This window comes from Carassius carassius, chromosome 1 (genome assembly GCF_963082965.1).
Source record: "Carassius carassius chromosome 1, fCarCar2.1, whole genome shotgun sequence".
Taxonomy (NCBI): Eukaryota; Metazoa; Chordata; class Actinopteri; order Cypriniformes; family Cyprinidae; genus Carassius; species Carassius carassius.
In genome coordinates, this window is record NC_081755.1 from 49,305,242 (window position 1) to 49,327,666 (window position 22,425).

Here is a 22,425-nt window from a genome sequence, read left to right on the forward strand (position 1 = left end):
TTCGGTTATTTTGGGCTTTCAGAAAGTTTCTGTTTTGTAGATGTTTTTGTGGTTTCTTACATAGACTGATAGTCTGACCCATGTAGGAGGTCAGTTTCAGGAATCATTAGAATTAATAATATCATTCATACAGGACAAATTAAAGGTTTATGGTTTACATTATAGACTGTAAAAAACACAGACTTAGTGTCTGTGCTGTCACCAATTGGTTTCTGAAGAGAGTTTTGAAGCCAAAAGTAGGCGGAGCCGGCCGTTGCCATCTTGGCAGCACACCACCACAATGAAAATGGACAAAAAGGCAGGAGCTCGTTGCTAACTCGACGGCAGTGACAGCAGCTGCAATCCACCTGTCACTCAAATAGCCAAGCCCTTAATTATGCGGAACTTTAAGGCTTAATATAATTTATATGGATGAGTTAAAAAGATAATAACAATCCACCCCCCTCACAGTTGTCATGAAAGGCCTAATTAGCTATATAGACCAAAATATTTTTTCTTGTACCAGGCTGTAAACGTTTTTTTTTCTGCTGTAAACGTTTTTTTGACTCCCTTTTGGAGCCAGTCTCCAGTGGCCAGTCGATGAATTGCAGTTTTAGTCACTTCCCTGTTGGTTTCAAGAGAGGGAGCTGGAGGTTGCCTCTTGGTTTCACTCTCATATAAAGGAAGCTTAAAATATATAGTAACTCTCTTCCCAATAACTGACAGTGTAAACACTGATGATGAAATAAACTGTGTATTGTGTAATTATCAAGTATGAAAATGTGGTATTACTGTCCTGCAGATGATGAATCTGAACATTCATCTTCTGGAGCTTCAGATTTAACGACCCTGACTCCAGTCAGCAGCTCAAACTCCGAGACGACATCAAGACAAACTCCAACAGCAGCTGCTATACAAGGTTCATCATCTCTCTCACACATCAGCAGTCTCTCACTTCACTGCTTTACACTGGTTTGTCACAAATGATCAACCTGCTAATTCATGAGTTCAGGATTGATAAACATTTACGCATTTAAAATGTTTTCATACATGGCCGTAGTCAAGTCAAGTCAAGTCTGCCTTATTGCCAATTCTTCCATATGTACAGTACATACAGATAATTAAAATTGCATTACTCTCAGACCCATGGTGCATACAGATAACACTAACAGTAGAGCCTAAAAAATAAAATACAAAATTTAAAATACAACTATACATTAAGGGCATGTAACAAATAATAAATAAAAAAATAATAAAAATAAAAATAAAGTTAAATAAAGCAGAGCAAGCCACATGGCAGATAGACTGCAAACCAGTGAAGTGAACAAACAGTCCAGATAAAAAGATTTTAGTGCAAAAAAAAGGCTTATTCAGTTGGAATAAAGTGACAAATAGCTCAAATAGCATTTCTTTTATTTAAACTGACTGATGAGGTTGTAGAATGATGTCAGTTCTATGCTGAATGAGGTAGTGAGCAGACCAATGCTGCACAAGGTGCGTGTCATCGTATGTTGCTGGGCGGGTGAATGGAAGGACCAGGGATGTGGGATCTGGGGGGAGGGAGTTCAGCTTAAGCTGTGTTAGCCTGGATACCTCGGTGCTTCCCTCTTCTGCTTCCTTTGACATGGCATGTGACGCCTCCGCTGTGGGCGAGATGCAGTAGTGGGGGTTGGTGATGGTGTAGGCCTCCGAGGCAGTCCGAGTTCCCACAGCTCTTCTGTGTGCACAGAGTTTAACTGACATCCAGCAGAAACTCACGGCTATATGCGCACTTACAGACAAGTTGATGTGGACACGCTGCCATCTTGAAGAAAAAAAAATTATAATAGTAATGTTTGTTTAAGATGTATGTTTTAAATGTGGTCAATTCATAGATATTCGACATTTAAGTGTTTAAGTGTTAAGTGCAGAATTATAGATGTCACACTTTACAAACAAATATCTCTAATTGATCTCTAATATCTCTAACTTATTCCCAGTTTCACAGATTGAGTCTGTGTTTAATCTTGATCGTATCTCTCATCTTTCCTGCAGTGATTGAGATTATTGTTAAGTTTGCAGTGTTTGCATTGTTTGCTGCTCCCACTATGATTCTTCTTCAGATCATCTGTGCAAGAAGAGCTGGTGAGTTTTTCAGCTTCACACTATCTGCAACATTATTTAAAATACCTAAAACGTATAGAGGATTGTTCATTTTTATTCTTCTTCTTCTCAGAAAACAAAGCAAAACTCCCCACCACAAAGAAATACTGATAACATCCATTTTTACCTGTTTTTTGTTTTGTTTTTTTTACAGGCATTTTTTTTTCATATGGATTTTATGGATATTTGCATGAGGTGTTCACAGTAATTTTCTTGTGTTTGGCGTATAAACTGCTTTAATTATAGTAGTAAATACAGTACTGTACACATTGATTGTATAATAATCTCTGTTCTGTGTGATGGACCTGCTTTTGGGCTTCTTTTATGTTCTCTGTTTGTTCATGTTTTTTTAGAATTCATTTATATTTTCTACGATTGCTACTAATTTTCTTAATAAACCCTCTGCAATTGCATAGAATTTGTCTTTGCTAAAATATTTCTTGTCAGGGTTTGGGGCTAATCACCTGCCTTTTGGGGTTGTGAATGTGTGTTTGGATGGTGTTTGATTTGAGTTCCCCGCCCTCCTTGTTTCTCCGTTGTTAACCTTAATTGTTTGCCATCTGTTCTCAATGCTCTTATAATTTTTTCACTTTATAATTCCCTGTGTTTCTCTGTTCATGGCCAGACTGTTGTAACTCTTACCAATAGCTCGAGCTGGTCTTTGTTCTTGTCTTGTCTTCAGTGTCTTTTGCTGTTTTGCTCTGCCTCTTGTTCTCATGAATGCAGTACTCCAAGAAGATTCCAGCGCTCATGTCTCTGGTATTCAGCTGTCGAACGAGCTAAACTGTGGAACGATACTCATCTGCCTTGTCTTATCTGCTTTCAATAAAGCTCAGTGTAACCCGCAACTGAATCCAGCCCGTCTCCCCTGACAATTAATGCAATATAAAACTATAGTTAACACTATACAGGTAAAGACTGATGCTCATCTAGTTCTGGACAAGTCCTACCCATTCAGACACAAATGGACAAATGAAAACTGCAGTTAGTGAGGAGTTATGGGCTGAAATATGTGCCACCAGAAACTGAATTTGAATTGCTTAACTTGAATAATTGCATTGAATAACTAAATTTGAATAACATAATTTGAAAGTGTATTGTTTAGCTTGAATCATTGCATTGAAAAGCTGAATCTGAATTGTATAATTTGAAATTGTATTTATTCAAAAACTGAATCTGAATTGTAGTCCAATAAAATTTGATCCTCACTGAAAATTAAACTCTCTATATATCTTCACATTCACTTCTCATAATTCAGATTCAGTTCTCAATTTCAAGTTACTGAGACCGATATCCGGGCCTTGTAAGTGCAACCTCTTATTAAAAAGTATTTGCTGTAAAAACACCATAAAATGTAACAACAAATGGAAAATAAAATCCATCAAGTCTCAAGCTCTGCCTACTCTGTGTTGTACAGCTGGGTGGTCAGGAGTGACTTTTGGGGTCATCTTTTTTCCATCAAGCTCCATCAGGGCCTTTTGCACAAATTCAGGTGAACACACGGACGGACTGGCCATCTGGCATTCCGGGCACTTTCCAGGTGGGCCGACATGCTTTTTTGGGCCAACTGCGAAAAAAAAAAACCAAGATATCAGCCCATGACCAGGCCCATAAAAGTGGTAGGCCTAGATCGGCAGTCCAATGTTTTTTCAATTGACAATGGGCTGCTGGCCCAAAACACTTTAGTCAAAAATATTACAAAGGCTAGGTTTTTTATTTCTTTCTGACAGACGCGGCCCATGAAACACATAGCTCAGCGGCCCATTGGTTGTTTACTTGATTGACACTGGACTGGCCCAATCGTATCTTTGAACAGCACCATCTATGGGATTGTACTGTTATGGGTACAAAAAAATATTTGTTAATATTGTTAATATTTTTTATGTGACTAAGACGAGACATTGATATCTGATGATAAAAAATTTATAAATTATATATATTATTATGAAGGTAAAAGGACGTCATAAAGATTTGCATACGCAGGGTAGAAGTTGTGGAAGTGTACATAAAAGTGTAAGCTTAAGGCGAGACACTGCAGGTGAATAGGGCAAAAAAATAACCAATAGTTATCACCTTACTTACCCAGTTGATTGGTTACATTGATTATTGCAAACATTTTTTGTATTACAAGTTTTCAAAAATGTTATGTTTAAATATGCAAATGAGGCATTATTTAATGAAATATTTGCTAATTTGAATAAATGTCTAGTACAAAAATCTGAACACTAGATGAAGTCAGTTTCAAATTTTTTGTTAAATTTTTTTTGACATATTAGAGTCAAATGTTTTTACAGAGGGCATTCTGGTTATCTTTTTTTGTCACTCCATAATTCAGAAAATACTTTGAAGAGCCAGAAAACAATATATTTTCACAATTTTGGGGGGAATAAAATGTTGTATATAATCAAGGAAAATATATATGAACAAATACCTCTGCAAAAATCTTCAGAATATAGACAGGAATAAAAATGTCAAGTTTGGTGTGTGTAAGTGCTACTGAAGTGGAGATTTATGGCTCAGTGTTGAAGAAAAAACTCATTTTGAGAAAACGGCCTTTAAAAGTATGTATTGTAATTGAAATCTATTGACACAAACAGATAAAGTGCTATAAAAGAAACACTTAACAGTTTCTTTTGGATGCTTTCCTTCCACTAGTTTGAAAAAGCACTTTATGAAAAACCAAAAAGCCCAAAATCTCAAAATTGACAGGTGCTTGAAAAAACAGTGTTTTGCCTGCAGTGTCTCACCTTAAATTAATTTTGCATGCGCAAGATTAGCTTTGTGAAGGTGTAAATTGCGTGTCAAGCGTAAGAAAACAATTATTTGCATCATTTTACTGTTACTCATAAAACTGTAATTCAAGTAGGCCTATTGTGAAACTGCAGCTTCATGCTAAAGCAAAATAAATATGATCTGCATTCTTCCGACTTCCATTTTTCTGCGCTTAATTTTTTGAATTATTTTGTTTTCACTAAAATATGGTCAAAAGTACTGCATGAACAGTGATTTGCAAGCACAACACTTTAAAGAACTGCAAAACAGATCAACTGCATAGAACCAGTATGTGTGAAAAAACTTACTGTTGCAAATGTCTAAATGACGTGTTATGCACGGGGGTGTAAAATTCCTGAAATAAACCAATATGTACAGCTCGGTCTTTGTTTTCTCTGCGCTTACAATTTTGGCACAATTTTCTCAATCTGACTGAGTTCTGCAAGCGTGATGGAGAGGGAGGGTCCACCACCTTCTTGTAGCCAATCACATGAGACTCTCGCTGACTCTCCATTTATTCTTATCTGATTGGTAAAATAGACATATCATATGCTAAAACGTTAATCTTAATTTAGTTCCAGATCATTCTCACTGCCAGAATGGTACTTTTAATGTACACATATATAAACAATAAATAAATAACAACTTGATTAAAACATGATACTTTTTAAGTGTACCATTAGGCTATGTGTTCATACTGAATGTCGAGTTGTGTAGTATCCTTTTCTTCCTCAACAGGGAATTATTATATATAAATTATATATTAGTTTATTGTAATATTGTAATTTTGAAGATACTTAAAGATGGCCTAGTATCTGCACTAGTTTAAGATATGTATATTTTCACCTGTCTACTGATCAGAGACAGTTCCATTTTTGTTAAACCAATAGTAACATACATACATATATATATATATATATATATATATATATATATATATATATATATATATATAGCTTAACATGTCTCTAATTTATTGATAACCTATTCACCATTTATCATCTGTAATACTATTGTGCAACCACTAGATGGCTGTTTAGCATTTTTATCAAAGTTGTATGAAGTGTAAGTTTTTGCCTTAGTCAAATCTGGACACAAAGAAATAATTATACTTGCTTCCTATAACAGCTTCATCAGTCACATGAAAGTACTTAGAATTATCAAAATTTCAAAATTATACAACTGAGTGCTAAAAACCGTAGACAGAGACAAATTCAGAGACAGAGAAAAATTCAGATTTATCTAGCTTTATTGGTTTAGTAAAAAGGTTTTAGTATAGTATAGCACTCTGATACTTTAGTGCTGGGCATTGTCACATAACATAATTTTTACTATTGTTTAACAGCCCAATGGTCTATGCAGATTATATGAAAAGTCAATGTAATGCCAAGCCAGTCCAGTAATCTTAACACCAACCCACATATATATAATTAGAGCCCAAACAACAATGACCTGATCTATCCTTATATAAACGGTGATTAATGTGTCTCATCTTGTGTTTAGAGGCATGGCACACTTGGTACTGCTTGAAGACATTGTGGAGCGTGCTCTAAGGAGAGAGCGCGTCTTTAGAGAGCGCACAGATATGTTTGCTGAGAGTGACGAATGGCTGTTCAGTCACTTTAGGTTGCCCAGAGAAGTCCTTATTGATTTATGAAACTCATTGGAACCACACCTAAACCACATCACCAACCGCTCTCACCCTATACCACCTTATCTCCAAGTTCTGTGTACTATCGGATTACTTGCTACGGGAACATTTTAAAGAGAAATTGGGGATGGAGCTGCCCTCAATTCCCAACCCTCTATAAGCCATGCAATTCACAAGGTGGTAAAAGCTTTTGGAAGTCTTATGCCTTTTTATGTAAAATTTCCTTATGACGTGGCACACCAGATGGTAGTTAAGAGGGGGTTCTATGAGATCAGTGGCATACATAATACCATTGGTGCAATAGACTGTACCCATGTACGTATTAAAAAAAGGCATCCGCAAATGCAGTAAACTATGTAAACAGGAAAAAAATACCCCTCTATCAATGTTCAAATTGTCTGTGATGCTGTAACATACAAAATGTTGTTGCACGCTGGCCCGGAGGAACGGTCCGGAGGAGATGAGTTGGGTACCTGCTAGGGACATACTGGATCAATCCCTTATTGAAGATTACAATCAGCAGGTGGGGGGGGGGGGGGGGGGGTACCGTCACGGTAAACCGTGATCTCTGGGTTTTGCACTTTGTGGGTGAAGTCTGTGTGTTACGCGTCAGCACTGATTAGTTTGTGGGCGTCTCCGTTAATTGTCATCAGCAACAGCTGTCACTCATTACTCATCCCTATATATTGGCTTTTCTAGCGTCTTGTGTTTGTGAGAGCATTGTTTCATGTTTGTGACCTATGCTTTGCTTTCTTGTGTGTTTCTGCATTGGATGTCCGTTTCTCCCCGGAACCCCGTCCACTCTACACAACCCACCACCAAGCAACACCACTTACCTTCGGCTCGCTTTCCCGCAGTTCCTGTGTCACTCTCTCCTGCTGCCAACTCACCTCCGACTTCCAGATACTTCACTCATCGCCACCATCCTGGACTGTGTATTCCTCCCTGCATCATATTTGTGTCTCATTATTGTCTTGTATCATTTTCTCCATTAAATTGTGTTAACCTCACACTTGCTTCCTGCCACTCCTTCACCCAGTCGTTACAAAAACCTCACATTCATTATCGATAAAGTTATTTTTCTTTGTCTTTTGTTTCGGTGCCATTATTGTCTTTCTCTGTACAAGTGCCACTTTGTGGAAAGCTTTTAAATGGAGCTTGTTTGGCCGTGTATTATGCTAATTACTAACCTCGTGCACACAGGCGCTCATTTAGAAGACTCAAAATTTACTAACAGAAGAACAGGTTTAAGAACAAGCTCATGTTTGTACGCACATGTTGTGAATTAGGCGGAAAGTTTTCATGAGAAGTTCAAATGTGCGTATAAATACAATACCCAATGTTTTGGCATATGATATATTTATTTTACCAATCAGATAAGAGTAAATGGAGAGTCAGCGAGAGTCTCATGTGCTTGGCTACAAGAAGGTGGTTGACCCTCCCTCTCCCTCACGCGTGCAAAACTCAGTCAGTGAGAGAATCGTGCCAAAATTGTAAGCGCAGAGAAAAAAATTATAGATATCGGTTTATTTCAGGAACTTTTTGTCCCATGTGCACAACACGTCATTTAGACATTTGCAACAGTAAGTTTTTTCACACACACAGACTGGTTCTATGCAGTTGATCTGTTTTGCAGTTCTTTAAAGTGTTAAAGTGTTCATGCTTGCAAATCACTGTTCATGCTTGCAAATCATTGTTCAAGGGATTGCACTTTTGACCATATTTTAGCGAAAACAACATGCCAAAAGTGCAAGTGCAGAAAAATGGAAGTCAGAAGAATGCAGATCATATTTATTTTGCTTTAGCATGAAGCTGCAGTTTCACAATACTTGAATTACACTTATGAGTAACAGCAAAATGCTGCAAATCATTTTTTTCTTAAGCATGAAACGCAATTTATACCTTATAGCTTATCTTGCAAATTTAATTTACGCTTACACTTTTATGTACACTTCTACAACTCCTACCCTACATATGCAAATCTTTATGATGTCATTTTACCTTCATACATTTATTCCAGTTTTCCAAATTCAATACTTGATTAAAATTTCTCATAAGCTTAAATGATTGGATCTAAATAGAGAAGAATTAATTACTATTTTTGTTTGAAAACTAGCAATAAAATAGCTACCAAAAAAAATGTTGCTAATTGCAGTTTGACAAAGTAATGACAAAAACTTTACAAAAATGCAATCAATTTTCATTGAATATAACTAGAAAAGACTCAAATGACTAAAATGTGTCTAAGACTATTAAGCATTTTCGTCTCAAGATAAAACTAAGACTAAATAAAAAAAAAAAAGCCTGTCAAAATTAACACTGTTGTGGTGGGCCGGTCTGGGCAAAAATGCCAGGGCCGATTTTTGGTCCCAGCCCATCCTTGGGTGAACTGCAGCCTTTTCAGATATTTTAGGTTAAGTGTGTATATCCGATTACTACGTTCAACTTAGAGGACTGTAAGAGACTGTTGTGTTTTTGTGTTCATGGCTCAGCAACAGCATTCCAGACTGCACTATTCAGCTCAATCAGCTGACGTGCTATCGAGCGGAGAGAGCTCTCGTCGTGGGAGAAAAAACCTGCGACGGTGGGCTTTGTGTTTACATCAATGCACGTGGTGCCGCTATGCTGTTGTGATCTGCAAACACTGCTCACCACTGCAGGAGTTTATGATTATTAAGTGCCGGCCGTTCTATCTGCCGAGGGAATATGCTGCCATACGTGATCAAACAACACCGCAGCACTGGCCAAAAAATCACAGCAGTGTCTCTACTTCCTCCGCAAACTGAGAAGAGCTAGAGCCCCACCCCCCATCATGTACACCTTCTACCGAGGCACCATCAAGAGCATCCTGAAGAGCTGCATCACTGTGGTATGGCGCCTGCAACACGTCCTGCCGAAAGACTCTGCAACGTATAGTGAGAGCAGCTGAGAAGATCATTGGTGTCTCTCTCCCCTCCCTCCAGGACATTTATGGAACCCGTCTCACTCGCAAAGCGCTCTGCATCGCAGATGATCCCACCCACTCGTCACACAGCTTCTTCAGTCTGCTGCCATCAGGGAGGAGCCTGTGGAGTCTCCAGGCCAGGACCAGCAGACTGAAGGACAGCTTCATCCATCAGGCTGTCAGGAAGCTGAACTCGCTCCCGAACTTGCACCTCCGTCCCTCTTCTGCCCCAGGCACCACTGAACTATGACCCCCCCCCACTGTCATACGATGACATGCACCAGTCACTTTGTGCAGCATTGGTCTGCTCACTACCTCATTCACCATTGAACTGATGTCATTCTACAACCTCATCAGTCAGTTTAAATAAAATAACCGCTTTTGAGCCTTTTGTCACTTTAATCAGACTGAATAAGCTTTTTTTTTTTGCACTTAAAATCTTTTTTATCTGCACTGTTTGTTCACTTTACTGGTTTGCACTCTGTCTGCAATGTGCCTTGTGCTGCTTTATTTAATTAAATTTTTCATTGCATTATATGTGTCTTTTTACATTACCTTATTGTATAGCTGTATCTTTATATTTTATATTTGATCTAGATTTTTAGGCTCAACTGTTAGTGTTATCTGTATGCACCGGGGGTCTCAGAGTAATGCAATTTCGATTCTCTGTATGTATGTACCTGTGATGCGCGGGTCAATGTATAAACAACCGGCACCCGACCGACGTTTTCAACTAACCCGCCCGCAACTCGGACTGCAAAATAATACAAATAAAATATTGTACCCGACCCACTTGCTGACCCACATTTTTTATAAAGTAGTAAATGTGTCGCCCCTTTATATTAATTTAATTACTTAAATAGGCTATAGCCTACAGCAGACCTGGGCATATTACGGCCCGCGGGCCACATCCGGCCCTTTGTGTGTCCCTGTCCGGCCCCGGCCCAACATAGATTATAAAAATATCTATCGTATTTTCCGCACTATAAGGCGCACCGGATAGAATAGAAGATACTGCAGTCAAACTCGACACGTCCGCATGAGCGCGAAGGTAATAAAAAAACTAATATCCGTCTGCTCGGGCAGATTCGTCTTAACAGTGCGCGCACGCCTCCGCATCCGAAGATCTGTTTGGGGAGTTGCGCGGAATGCGCGCGCACTCAGCGGAGGCTCGCGCTCTGTTGCCAGGCGACAGTGAAGTTGAATAGCAACAAGTGGTGTTACCCTCAAAATGTCAGCACACGCTAAGAAAAGAAAAGTTGATAATGAATGTCGTGTTTTTAACAAGACATGGACTGCCAAGTACTTCTTAACAGAAATTAAAGGTAACGCTGTGTGCTTGATTTGCGGTACACAGGTCACTGTGTTAAAATATTACAATTTGAATCGGCACTACACGACTAAACACGAGGATAAATACAGAAATCTGTCTGAAAAAGAGCGCGCAAGTGTGTCTGATGCGTTGCTAGCAAAACTGCACACTCAACAAGGACTTTTTACAAAACTTTACACCACCAGAGAAGCAGCCGTTAGGACAAGTTATGTCATTTCTCACAAAATCGCCAGAAAAAGTAAGGCATTTTCAGACGGAGACTTTATTAAGGAGTGCTTATTGGACTCGGTTGCACTGATGTGCCCGGAGAAAAAGGACGCGTTTGAGAACATCTCACTCTCCCGACGCACTGTGACGAGGCGGGTTGAGGACATCGGTGGAAACTTGGAGCTTCAGCTGAAGAACAGAGCTGCAGACTTTGACTGTTTTTCTCTGGCTTTGGACGAGAGCTGCGATGTGCGTGATACCGCTCAGCTTCTCATCTTCTTACGTGGATTGACTGCAGACTTTCAAGTCAAGGAGGAGCTGGCATCCATGCATTCAATGAAAGGGACAACCACTGGTAATGACTTATTCAAAGAGGTAAATGAATGTTTGGACAAGTTAGGACTGAAATGGGAGAATCTGGCAGGTGTGACAACAGATGGTTGTCCAAATCTGACTGGGAAAAATGTCGGTCTTTTAAAGAGAATGCAGGATAAAGTGACAGAACTTAATCCCTGTGCAGAAATTGACATTTTTGCATTGTATTATCCACCAGGAAGTGTTGTGTAAGACAGTGTTAAAGATGTTAAAGATGAACCATGTTGTTGATGCAGTAACTAAAACAGTTAACTTCATCAGAGCGAGAGCATTAAATCACAGACAATTTGTTGCTCTTTTGGAGGAAAATGAGATGGAACATGGTGACATCAGCTACCACTGCCCTGTCAGGTGGCTCAGCCTAGGCAAGGTACTGAAAATTAAATTGCACTGATTCAGTGATTGTTTTTGTTTTATTTGACCTATGCACCACAATTTCACTTAGCCTAATATAAACAGAATTTTATTTTAGTTTTATTCTACTGATTACCAGTACCAGCTATTCATAATATATAATTAAGGGAATTGTACAATGGAAGAAAGCTGAGCAGAATTAAGTGTTATTGTTGGTGTGGCCCTCTGACACGATTCAGGTTTCTCATGTGGCCCCTTGTCAAAATTAATTGCCCACCCCTGGCCTACAGGATAATAAGCATTATGACCGCACACATAAAGCTTGCCACAAGGAACCGGTTAAAGTAATGATTATGAATTTGTCTAAATTAGCAAGGAGACATTTAATTGTTTAGTAATAAACTGGTGTTTTCTGTGTTGCTGCTAAGATGAAGCTGACGATGCGGACTCGCCATGAACGCCAGAGAGAAATGCACATTTCATATGGATTACATAATCAGAGAGTAGCCTAATTATTTTGGTTTTAATATTTTCGTTTAAAAGTAGACATTTCAAGCTTTCTGTAATATATTGCCTATTTTTTTTTTAAACCCAACGAATAAAAGATTAAGACACTACCTGACCCAAAATATCACCCAACGTTTCTACAGCTTTTTTCTTAGCTATTTCAGAATCTGGAAAAATTACTGGGGCTAACTTGTTACTGCAGTCGGTAGAGCGATATGAATGTGTGTGATGTACAGCATGATAAATGCTCTTCACTTCTGCTGCCGAGACTTTGTCAGCCTGCGGGTCATTTGGTTTATTGAAAAATTATTGCACTGATTTGCATGTTTCTTGATGATGTGCTTTTTTTCTGTGGTATTCACATGCACCATGTCGCTTCACGTCGTATTCTCCACCATGTCCCACAGAAAAACTGCTTTTGCATAAAATGCAAAAAGCTCTATCTGCTTCGCCATCTACAGGTCTTAACCAGGAGTATGTCACTGTCCATTCGCTATTAAAAGTGCATCTTCCATGGCCATGACTGCTTAACCTGACCGAACTGGCTGGCAACATTCTAGAAGCATGCTAAAACATGCTTGCAACACTTAGCTAAGTGTTAAAGCATGCTATCAGTGCCGTGAAACAGAGCATTACTGTAACTTGTGCATACAATGTCCAATCTGCCTCAGACTTCACATTTGATTAGAGTCCTGGCCTGAAGATATCTACATGCTCATATTGGTTATGGTTATAGCACCACCTACTGGTAACAGGAAGTGTCATGTTTTACACTGTTATGCACTATTAGTAACACATAAAATATGCCATTGTGTGCTAAACATGCTAGAATTAGTCAAGTCATGTCACCTTTATTTATATAGTGCTTTAAACAAAATACATTGCGTCAAAGCAAATGAACAACATTAATTAGGAAAACAGTGTGTCAATAATGCAAAATGACAGTTAAAGGCAGTTCATCATAGAATTCAGTGATGTCATCTCTGTTCAGTTTAAATAGTGTCTGTGCAATCATTTGCAATCAAGTCAACGATATTGCTGTAAATGAAGTGACCCCAACTAAGCAAGAGTTCAATTCCAGTTCAATTCCAGGCTGCAGCAAAGTCAGACTGTGCAGAAAAATCATCTGTTTCCTGTGGTCTTGTCCCGTCGGTCGTCTGAGACAAGGTCTTTACAGAGGATCTGTATCTGGGGCTCTAGTTGTCCTGGTCTCCACTGTCTTTCAGGGCTGTAGAGGTCCTTTCTGGGTGCTGATCCACCATCTGGTCTGGATACATACTGGATCCAGGTCAATGCAGTGAGCATCTGATCTGGATACAGACTGGATCTGGTGGCTACAGTGACCTCGTAATAAGAGAGAAACTGACTAATATTAGCGTATATGCCATTCTTCTAAAGATGTAGCAAGTACATTGGGTGTTGCTGGTTCCGGTTTACCTAATTAATGCAGCCTAAAAATCATTTAGTGGATTTGGATATTAGAAGCACATTAGTGTGTTATGTGTAAGCCAGGTTAAAGAGATGGGTCTTTAATCTAGATTTAAAATGCAAGAGTGTGTCTGCCTCCTAAACAATGTTATGTAGGTTATTCCAGAGTTTAGGAGCCAAATAGGTAAATAGATCATACTTCCTGCTTTTAGTAAGAAAACTTGCATTTTGAAAACAGCTGCATTTTGGACTAACTGTAGTTCGTTTACTGAGCGTGCAGAACAACCACCCAGTAAAGCATTACAATAATTTAACCTTGAGGTCATAAATGCATGGATTAACATTTCTGCATTTGAAATTGAAAGCATAGGCCGTAATTTAGATATATTTTTGAGATGGAAAAATGCAGTTTTACAAATGCTAGAAATGTGGCTTTCTAAGGAAAGATTACTATCAAATAGCAGACCTAGGTTCCTAACTGATGACAAAGAATTGACAGAGCAGCCCACAAGTCTTAGACAGCGTTCTAGGCTATTACATGAAGAGTTTTAGGTCCTATCATTAATACCTCTGTTTTTTTCAGAATTTAGCAGTAAGAAATTACTCGTCATCCAGTTTTTATATCGACTATGCATTCCATTAGTTTTTCAAATTGTTGTTTCGCTGGGCCGCGAAGTAATATAGAGCTAAGTATCATCAGCATAACAGTGAAAGCTAAAACCATGTTTCCTGATGATATCTCCCAAGGGTAACATGTAAAGCGTGAAGAGTAATGGCCCTAGTACTGAGCCTTGAGGTACTCCATATTGCACTTGTGATCGATATGATACCTCTTCATTCACTGCTACAAATTGATGCCCAAACTTCACACGTTTGATAGGTGTTATGTCCTGAACAAACACCCGTGCCCAAATTCAGTTATAGTTATAGCGCCACCTGCTGGCAACAGAAAATGGCTTGTTTTAAACTAACTTAACATGCAATGTCCGATCTGGCCCAAACTTCACATGTTTGATAAGAGTCCTGGGCTGAAGACCTCTACATGCCAACATTCAGTTATAATCATAGTGCCACCAGGACATTTTGCAGAAATATTTACCTTTTTAGAAGCATATTTCCCAACATTCGCTGTTCTCCTATGGCCACCGGATGGTGGTGAGCCCGGTGTGAGGGCCCTTTCATCACTGATTGCAGCTTTAAGGACACCTATTATGCAGAAAAAATAATTAAAATAAGATAATAATAATAATAAAAATGTTTTAAATAAAATAAAGAAATACTTTTAAATGGTGTTTGGATATAAATGAGGGTTGACTGTGTGTGAACACAACCACCCTAAAATGATAAAAATCCACCTAACACAACTTTTTTTAGCACCTATAAATGGGTGCACATAATTTTTTCAGCCTGGTTCTCATAAGAGAAGCTGGAGATCTGGTTTGGTCCTCACACTACATATAGTGTGACCCATTAAATATAACTATAAAACACACATTATTAATACTGATTATATTATTGCACTTTTTTATTTTTATTTTTTTTAAATAATATATCAAGTAATTGAAAATGACCGTTTTGACAATAGGGTTGAGATCGTGAATATGAGGCAGCAACCCAGGATGTATCACTTCACATCATCAGCCTAATCTGGGTTCAGAGATGATCACTGCTCTACTGCGGTCAAACTCACATTTCCAAGCTCTCATATCTAAAAACACTAGCGCTGCTATAATTAATACACTATTTCAGTTATGAAAGTGTACAATGTCTGTCAACCATCTTAGCATTGTAAGAAAGTCTCGACTGTGGATAGATGATGAATGCCACTGTTAAACTTTATAAAAATTCCATAATCACAATAATTTTAATAATTTGCAAAAAAACTACAAACAAATGATCTTTATATGCTTCAGCTGCTGTGTAGTTTTTTTGTGTCGATGCATCATTGATGAATCTTATGGTTCAGGTGAGATTCAGAGCAAATAGTAATGGTTACAGTGTGAAGATCAGATAGAAAACGGAAACACTGAAAAAACAATATCGGTTGCATGCAGTGATATACTATCAGTCAAATGCAGCTCGTGCAAGGAATAAACACTCAGTCGGATCAGATCAGAGGAAGTTAAAAACCACAGGAGGAGCTGAGAGTATTTAAAGAAAGAGTTAAGAGAATATAATGAAGAGGAAGACTGACAGAAAGAGAAGATGGCCGATAAGTGTCACTTGTGTCTGCTGGGACTGATCTTTCTCTCTTCACTTCACACAGGTGAAGACATCTATTTTCTGTATGATCTGAATATTCTGTTGTTTTTTTACGCTGGTATGCTTCATTTTTTCATTTATTAATATATAACAATGATTACTCCAATGTTTTTGTGTTTCAGGTTCCAGTGAAGTGAATGAGACTTCGGTGTTCATCAGTTCTGGTGAAGATGTACGTCTGTCCTGTAATAATGCTCTTTCTGACTGCAAATCAACTACATGGAACTATGAAAGATTCAGAGATTCACCAGCAGTTGAACTGTTTGCTGGAGGGATAAAGAAGAAAAACAAGAAGGGTCATAAGAGACTGAGTCTGGGGTCTGACTGCTCTCTGAACATCAAGAGCGTCAAAAAAGTAGATGGGGGACTTTACTTCTGCAGACAATATGTGAATAATCAACAACAGGGAACTGATGCTCGTGTTTATCTGCATGTTCTTCATGGTAATTTTATGTAGTCAGTTTAAAAAGAGGAATTTCTGCATTTAAACTCCCATGATGATTGAAGAGTCTGTGATTTTGTGTTATTTTGTGTTTCAGTCTCTTCTTCATCCTCACAGACTGAGATCAGTGCAGGCCGCTCTGTGACTTTTTCCTGTCAGTTTTATTCATATGCTGGGGTCACTTGTGACGATTGGATCCGTTCTGAGCGAATTGAGTTGTTCTGGGTGAATCAGGCTGGTGTTAAACTGAAAAAATCAGACTCCAGATATCAGATATCAGCTCCAGGTCACTGTATCATCACTCTGACGACAACAATCCTGAATGAAGATCACAACAGAGAGTGGAGATGCAATGTTACTCAAAGAAATCAACTCCAAACCTCAACCACATATACTGGCAAGAGTTCAGGTGAGAAAACAATGCCACAAGTTTTAGACCACAATGTCATAAAGTCAGTAACACTATAAGGACTATTAATATCATTGAAGCAGAATAAACAGAGGATCAAAAGCTTCTTTCAGTCTGACAGAAGAGAACACAACTGCCGTAAATATTAACAGACCTAAAAGTGATGGTGTTTATAATAATGAAGGAATTGAAACTTGACAAACATTTCTTGGGTTTTAATAAAGTGTTCAATGAAAGTTAAGTGTGATGTTCTTGCACTTTTGAGTAAAGGGAAAGACCTGTTTGTGTTTAGTGTTCGGTTATTTTGGGCTTTTCAGAAAGTGTCTGTTATGTTGGTGTTTTTGTGGTTTCTTACATAGACTGACAGTCTGACCCATGTAGGAGGTCAGTTCAGGAATCATTAGAATTAATAATTTAATTCATACAGGACAATTTGAAGGTTTATGGTTTAACTCTAATATAAAGGAAGCTTAAAATATATAGTAACACCTCTCTTCCCAATAACTGACACTGTAAACACTGATGATGAAACAAACTATGTGTCCTGTAATTATCAAGTATGAAAATGTGGTATTACTGTCCTGCAGATGATGAATCTGAACATTCATCTTCTGGAGCTTCAGATTTAACGACCCTGACTCCAGTCAGCAGCTCAAACTCCGAGACGACATCAAGACAAACTCCAACAGCAGCTGCTATACAAGGTTCATCATCTCTCTCACACATCAGCAGTCTCTCACTTCACTGCTTTACACTGGTTTGTCACAAATGATCAACCTGCTAATTCATGAGTTCAGGATTGATAAACATTTACGCATTTAAAATGTTTTCATACATGGCCGTATGTTTTAGATGTGGTCAAATCATAGATATTCGACATTTAAGTGTTCATGCAGACTTATAGATGTCATACATTACACACAAATATCTCTAATTGCATAATGATGTAATAGATGATAGACTCATTTTGTAGTGGAAGTTCATTTATCATTTCTGTGATGTGAAATTTTCTTAATATGTTCATTATGTTTGATCATTTTGGTTGATTAACAGACATGATCACAGATCCAGCAGAAACTGAAGCCAGAAAGACTGCTCGTTTATTATTCAGAGGTACTGTATAACACTTCTTTTCATTTTTTGTTGTTTTATACCTTTGATTTGATTCCCAGTTTCACAGATTGAGTCTGTGCTTAATCTTGATTGTTTCTCTCATCTTTCCTGCAGTGATTGTGATTATTGTTGAGTGTGCAGTGTTTGCTGCTCCTACTGTGATTCTTCTTCAGATCATCTGTGACAGAAGAGCTGGTGAGTTTTTCAGCTTCACACTATCTGCAACATTATTTAAAATACCCAAAACTTATAGAGGATTGTTCATTTTTATTATTCTCAGAAAACAAAGCAAAACTTCCCACCACGAAGAAATACTGATAACAACCATTTTTATATTATGTGTTTTTTTTTTGTTTTGTTTTTTACCAGGTGATTTTTTTTCATACACATCTTATGGATATTTGCATGCAGTGCTCACAGTAATTTTCTTGTGTTTGGTGTATAAACTGCTTTAATTACAGTAGTAAATACAGTACTGTACATATTGATTGTACAATAATCTCTGTTCTGTGTGATGGAGCTGCTTTTGGGCTTCTTTTATGTTCTCTGCTTGTTCATGTTTTTTTAGAATTAATTTGTATTTTGTACGATTGCTACTAATGTTTTTAATAAACCCTCTGCAATTGCATATAATATTTTGTCTTTGCTAAAATATTTCATACAAATCTAGTGATTTCCCTTCATGAGCTGGTAATGTGATGAAGTGTTAAACTGAAGCAAAGCAACAAATATGTTCAAATTGATTCACATTCATAATATTTCATATAACTCTGTTGTGGTTAATTCAGAAATCCATTTTTATAAACTATTGACTTTCACACACTTCACCTTTTCTCACAGCTGGCTACAAGAGCCAATTTACTGAGTTTGGAATTATTATTGCTCCAAAATGATTAAAACGTAAAACTTCAAATTTAATGAGTGTTAATGCAATATAACACTATAGTAAACACTATGGGCTCTAATTTAACGATCTAAACGCAGAGTGTAAAGCACACGGCGCAGGTGCACTCAGGGTGTGTCCAAATCCACTTTTGCTATTTTAACAAAGGAAAAACGGTCCGTGCGCCGAGGTGCATTTTTGGAATGGGTTGTCCCTATTCTCTTAATAAGTAATGGCATAACGTTCAAAACACCAATCAGAGTGTCATCTCCCATTCCCTTTAGGAGCGAAATGCGCTCGCGCCATGGCAGATCGCTATTTATATGGCGGAATTTGCTGGTGGAAAAGATGAACACTTCTCAAGAGAAGAAAGCAATCTGCTCGTGCACGAAGTTAAAGTGTGCAAGCAGATCATCTACGGCACAAACACGAATCCTCCAAATCTCCATGTGATGAGTCCGTTAATATATATGTGTATTGGCATGTGGTCGCACAAATAGGCGCAAGTATATATTTGCTATTTAAACGACATGGCGCTGGACGGGAAATTGCGAACAGTGTCGGACTGAAACTAGCAAGTCGTGGGGAAGTCGTGGCCTAGTGGTTAGGGAGTTTGACTCCTAACCCTAGGGTTGTGGGTTTCGAATCTCGGCCGGCCATAAATGGCTGCCCACTGCTCCGGGTGTGTGTTCACTGCTGTGTTTGTGCACTTTGGATGGGTTAAATGCAGAGCACGAATTCTGAGTATGGGTCACTATACTTGGCTGAATGTAACTTCACTTTCACGCAAACTTGCGCATCACATTGCCCCGGGTGTATGATAGGGCCCTATACAGGCAAAGTCTAATGCTAATCTAATTCTGGCAAAGTCCTACGCATCCGGACACAAATGGACCAATGGAAGTGGCAGTAAGTGAGCAGCCAATCAGATTGAGCTGATGTATAATGACCCACACACAGAATTTGTGCTCTGCATTTAACCCATCCAAAGTGCACACACACAGCAGTGAACACACACACACCCGAATCAGTAGGCATCATTTATGCTGGGCGCCCGGGGAGCAGTTGGGGGTTCAGTGCCTTGCTCAAGGGCAGCTAAGTCGTAGTGTTGCCAGCCTGAGACTCAAACCCGCAACTTTAGGGTTAGGAGTTATACTCTTTAACCACTAGGCCACGACTTCCCCTTAACAAAATCTAATAAATAATAAAAGAGATAAATAAATAAAAGTGGCCATAATAAAAGAGAAGATTTGAAATTAGGACTTAGGTAAGTTACAGTTATCTGCTCACATACCATTATCGTTTTATAGAAATTTAAATCGAACTTAGTTCAGATGAATATTGATTTAATTATAATTCTTAAACAGTCTGAACTCATTCCATTGTTAACTGAAAGAAGATTAATGGCATACAGCAGCTCACAGAAAGAAAAAGCAGAAGTGCCATCAGAATTAAACCCCAACAGTGAGATCACAGCTCTGAAACTGTACAGCTGCTATAATTAATACACTATTTTAGTTACGAAAGTGTAGAACGGCTGTCAACCATTTTAGCATTGCAAGAAAGACTTGACTCTGGAATAGATATTAAATATCACTGTAAACTTTCATATGGAATGATGATTCCATAATCACTTTTATCATAATTTGATTATGATAATTAGATTCTCCTCTTATACTTAAATTTGTGGAATTCAATGAGGAGCGTGGGACTTTTGTGAGAGTTTGGAGTATCATGAGTATCATATAGGATGTGCTCATCTTCATTAGATGGCCAGCTTTACAGATTTACAGCAGCTGCAGCAGAAATAATTATGTTCTCATCCAGCCTGAACTCAATGCCAGTCAATGCTTTATACTCAATGCCAAAAAACAAAAAATCCTTCATTCATGCATCTTGTCTCATAGAGGGCAGTGTTGTCAGAATCAGCACTGACAGCTGCGGTGTCTGTCTTATGAAGAGACAAACTTAAAGGCCTGCAGGATCATACACCTATCCACCAAAAACATTCTGTCATTTTAGCAGGAATGCTTCTACATCTGACCCTCTCCGTGGCAGATCTTGATTTGTCTTCACTCATATCTCCAAAAAGTTTGATCGTCATTGGATAGAGGCAAGATCATATAAGACAGCATCATATATCTCCCTAATCGACCACATCTGTTTCAGCCATCGGTTCATCAGTCGAGAATCCAATAGGTGTCAAAAGCAGATATTCAGCATGTGCACTGTTGTCCAAGAACTGGTTTGGGAACCACTGCTCTAAAACATCTAAACATGCAGAAATGAATGTGCTTTAGCTACACCAGGTTCCTCATTCCTGCTCCTGGAGAACCATTATAGAGCTCGAACTACACTAAACAAAATTATAAACGCAACTCATTTTCTTTGCCCCCAATTTTCATGAGTTGAGCTCAAAGATCTAAGACTTTTTCTATGTACACAAAAGGCCTATTTCTCTCAAATATTGTTTACAAATCTGTCTAAATCTGTGTTAGTGAGCACTTCTCCTATGTTGGGATAATCCATCCACCTCACAGGTGTGGCATATCAAGATGCTGATTAGACAGCAGGATTATTGCACAGGTGTGCCTTAAGCCCCTTTCACACTGCGATTCCGGCAAATACACGTGTAAAGTGTTCCGGCAATTGTTCCCGGGTCGCTAGATTTTGCACTTTCACACTGCCGGTGATTACCAGGAATATGTGGGCACGTTCACACACAACCCGTAAAGATCCCGTAATAACACGTGACATCAGGGCGTGACGTGTAATGTATGAGTCGAAAACGTTAGGCACGTTATACTTTCACTGAAGCTGGCGAACGATCTTGGCGTCAGCGCGGAAAGTGAGGAACTAACTGATCTCTGCTTCATTACAGTTTGCACATATTTTTTTGTCGCGATCTTTTTTTCAAAACAGCCGGTAAAAGAGTCGCGCGATAACGTGCGTCATCACTACGACACGGCATTAGATCTGGCTTTTGTTCACACAGCACTCATCCTGGGATTGAACCCGGCAATGTTACTAGGTTCCCGACCCGGGTTCAATGCCAGAATCAATCCCGGGACGTGTTTGCTTTCACACAGAAGGTGACCCGGCAATGTTCCGTGGGGCGGGGTGTCAGTATCTGGTGTGACAACCATTTGCCTCAAGCTGTGCAACACATCTCCTTCACATAGAGTTGATCAGGTTGTTGATTGTGGCCTGTGGGATGTTGGTCCACTCCTCTTCAATGGCTGTGCGAAGTTGCTGGATATTGGCAAGAACTGGAACACGCTGTTGTATACACCGATCCAGAGCATCCCAAACATGCTCAATGGTTGACATGTCCAGTGAGTATGCTGGCCATGCAAGAACTGAGATGTTTTCAGCTTCTAGGAATTGTGTACAGATCCTTGTAACATGGGTTCTCAGGATCTCGTCACGGTATCTCTGTGCATTCAAAATGCCATCAATAAACTGCATCTGTGTTTGTTGTCCATAACATACACCTGCCCATACCATAACCCCACCGCCACCATTGGCCACTCGACCCAAAATGTTGACATCAGCAAACCAGAAAATGCTCACATTCGATGGCAAATGGCAGACAGAGTGTATGGCGTTGTGTGGGTGACACAA

The 22,425-nt window shown here is 38.8% G+C and overlaps 3 protein-coding genes across 4 annotated transcripts in view; 2 read left to right on the forward strand and 1 right to left on the reverse strand.

Annotated features, from left to right (window-relative positions):
- LOC132159925 (gastrula zinc finger protein XlCGF57.1-like) overlaps positions 1 to 22,425 on the reverse strand; it is a 486,703-nt gene that overhangs the window by 326,305 nt on the left and 137,973 nt on the right. The window lies entirely within an intron of this gene.
- Positions 11,119 to 20,912, forward strand: LOC132143206 (uncharacterized). The gene is made up of 7 exons (XM_059553371.1): positions 11,119 to 11,452; positions 16,077 to 16,397; positions 16,494 to 16,805; positions 17,393 to 17,509; positions 17,859 to 17,918; positions 18,033 to 18,113; positions 20,824 to 20,912. The coding sequence occupies exons 1-7, from the start codon at positions 11,119 to 11,121 to the stop codon at positions 20,910 to 20,912; spliced, it is 1,314 nt and encodes a 437-aa protein (XP_059409354.1).
- LOC132094578 (zinc finger protein 239-like) overlaps positions 21,933 to 22,425 on the forward strand; it is a 102,568-nt gene continuing 102,075 nt past the window's right edge. Inside the window, exon 1 of the mRNA XM_059499413.1 lies at positions 21,933 to 22,136. The gene's annotated coding sequence lies outside the window, so the exon portion shown is untranslated. The remainder of the gene's footprint in view (positions 22,137 to 22,425) is intronic.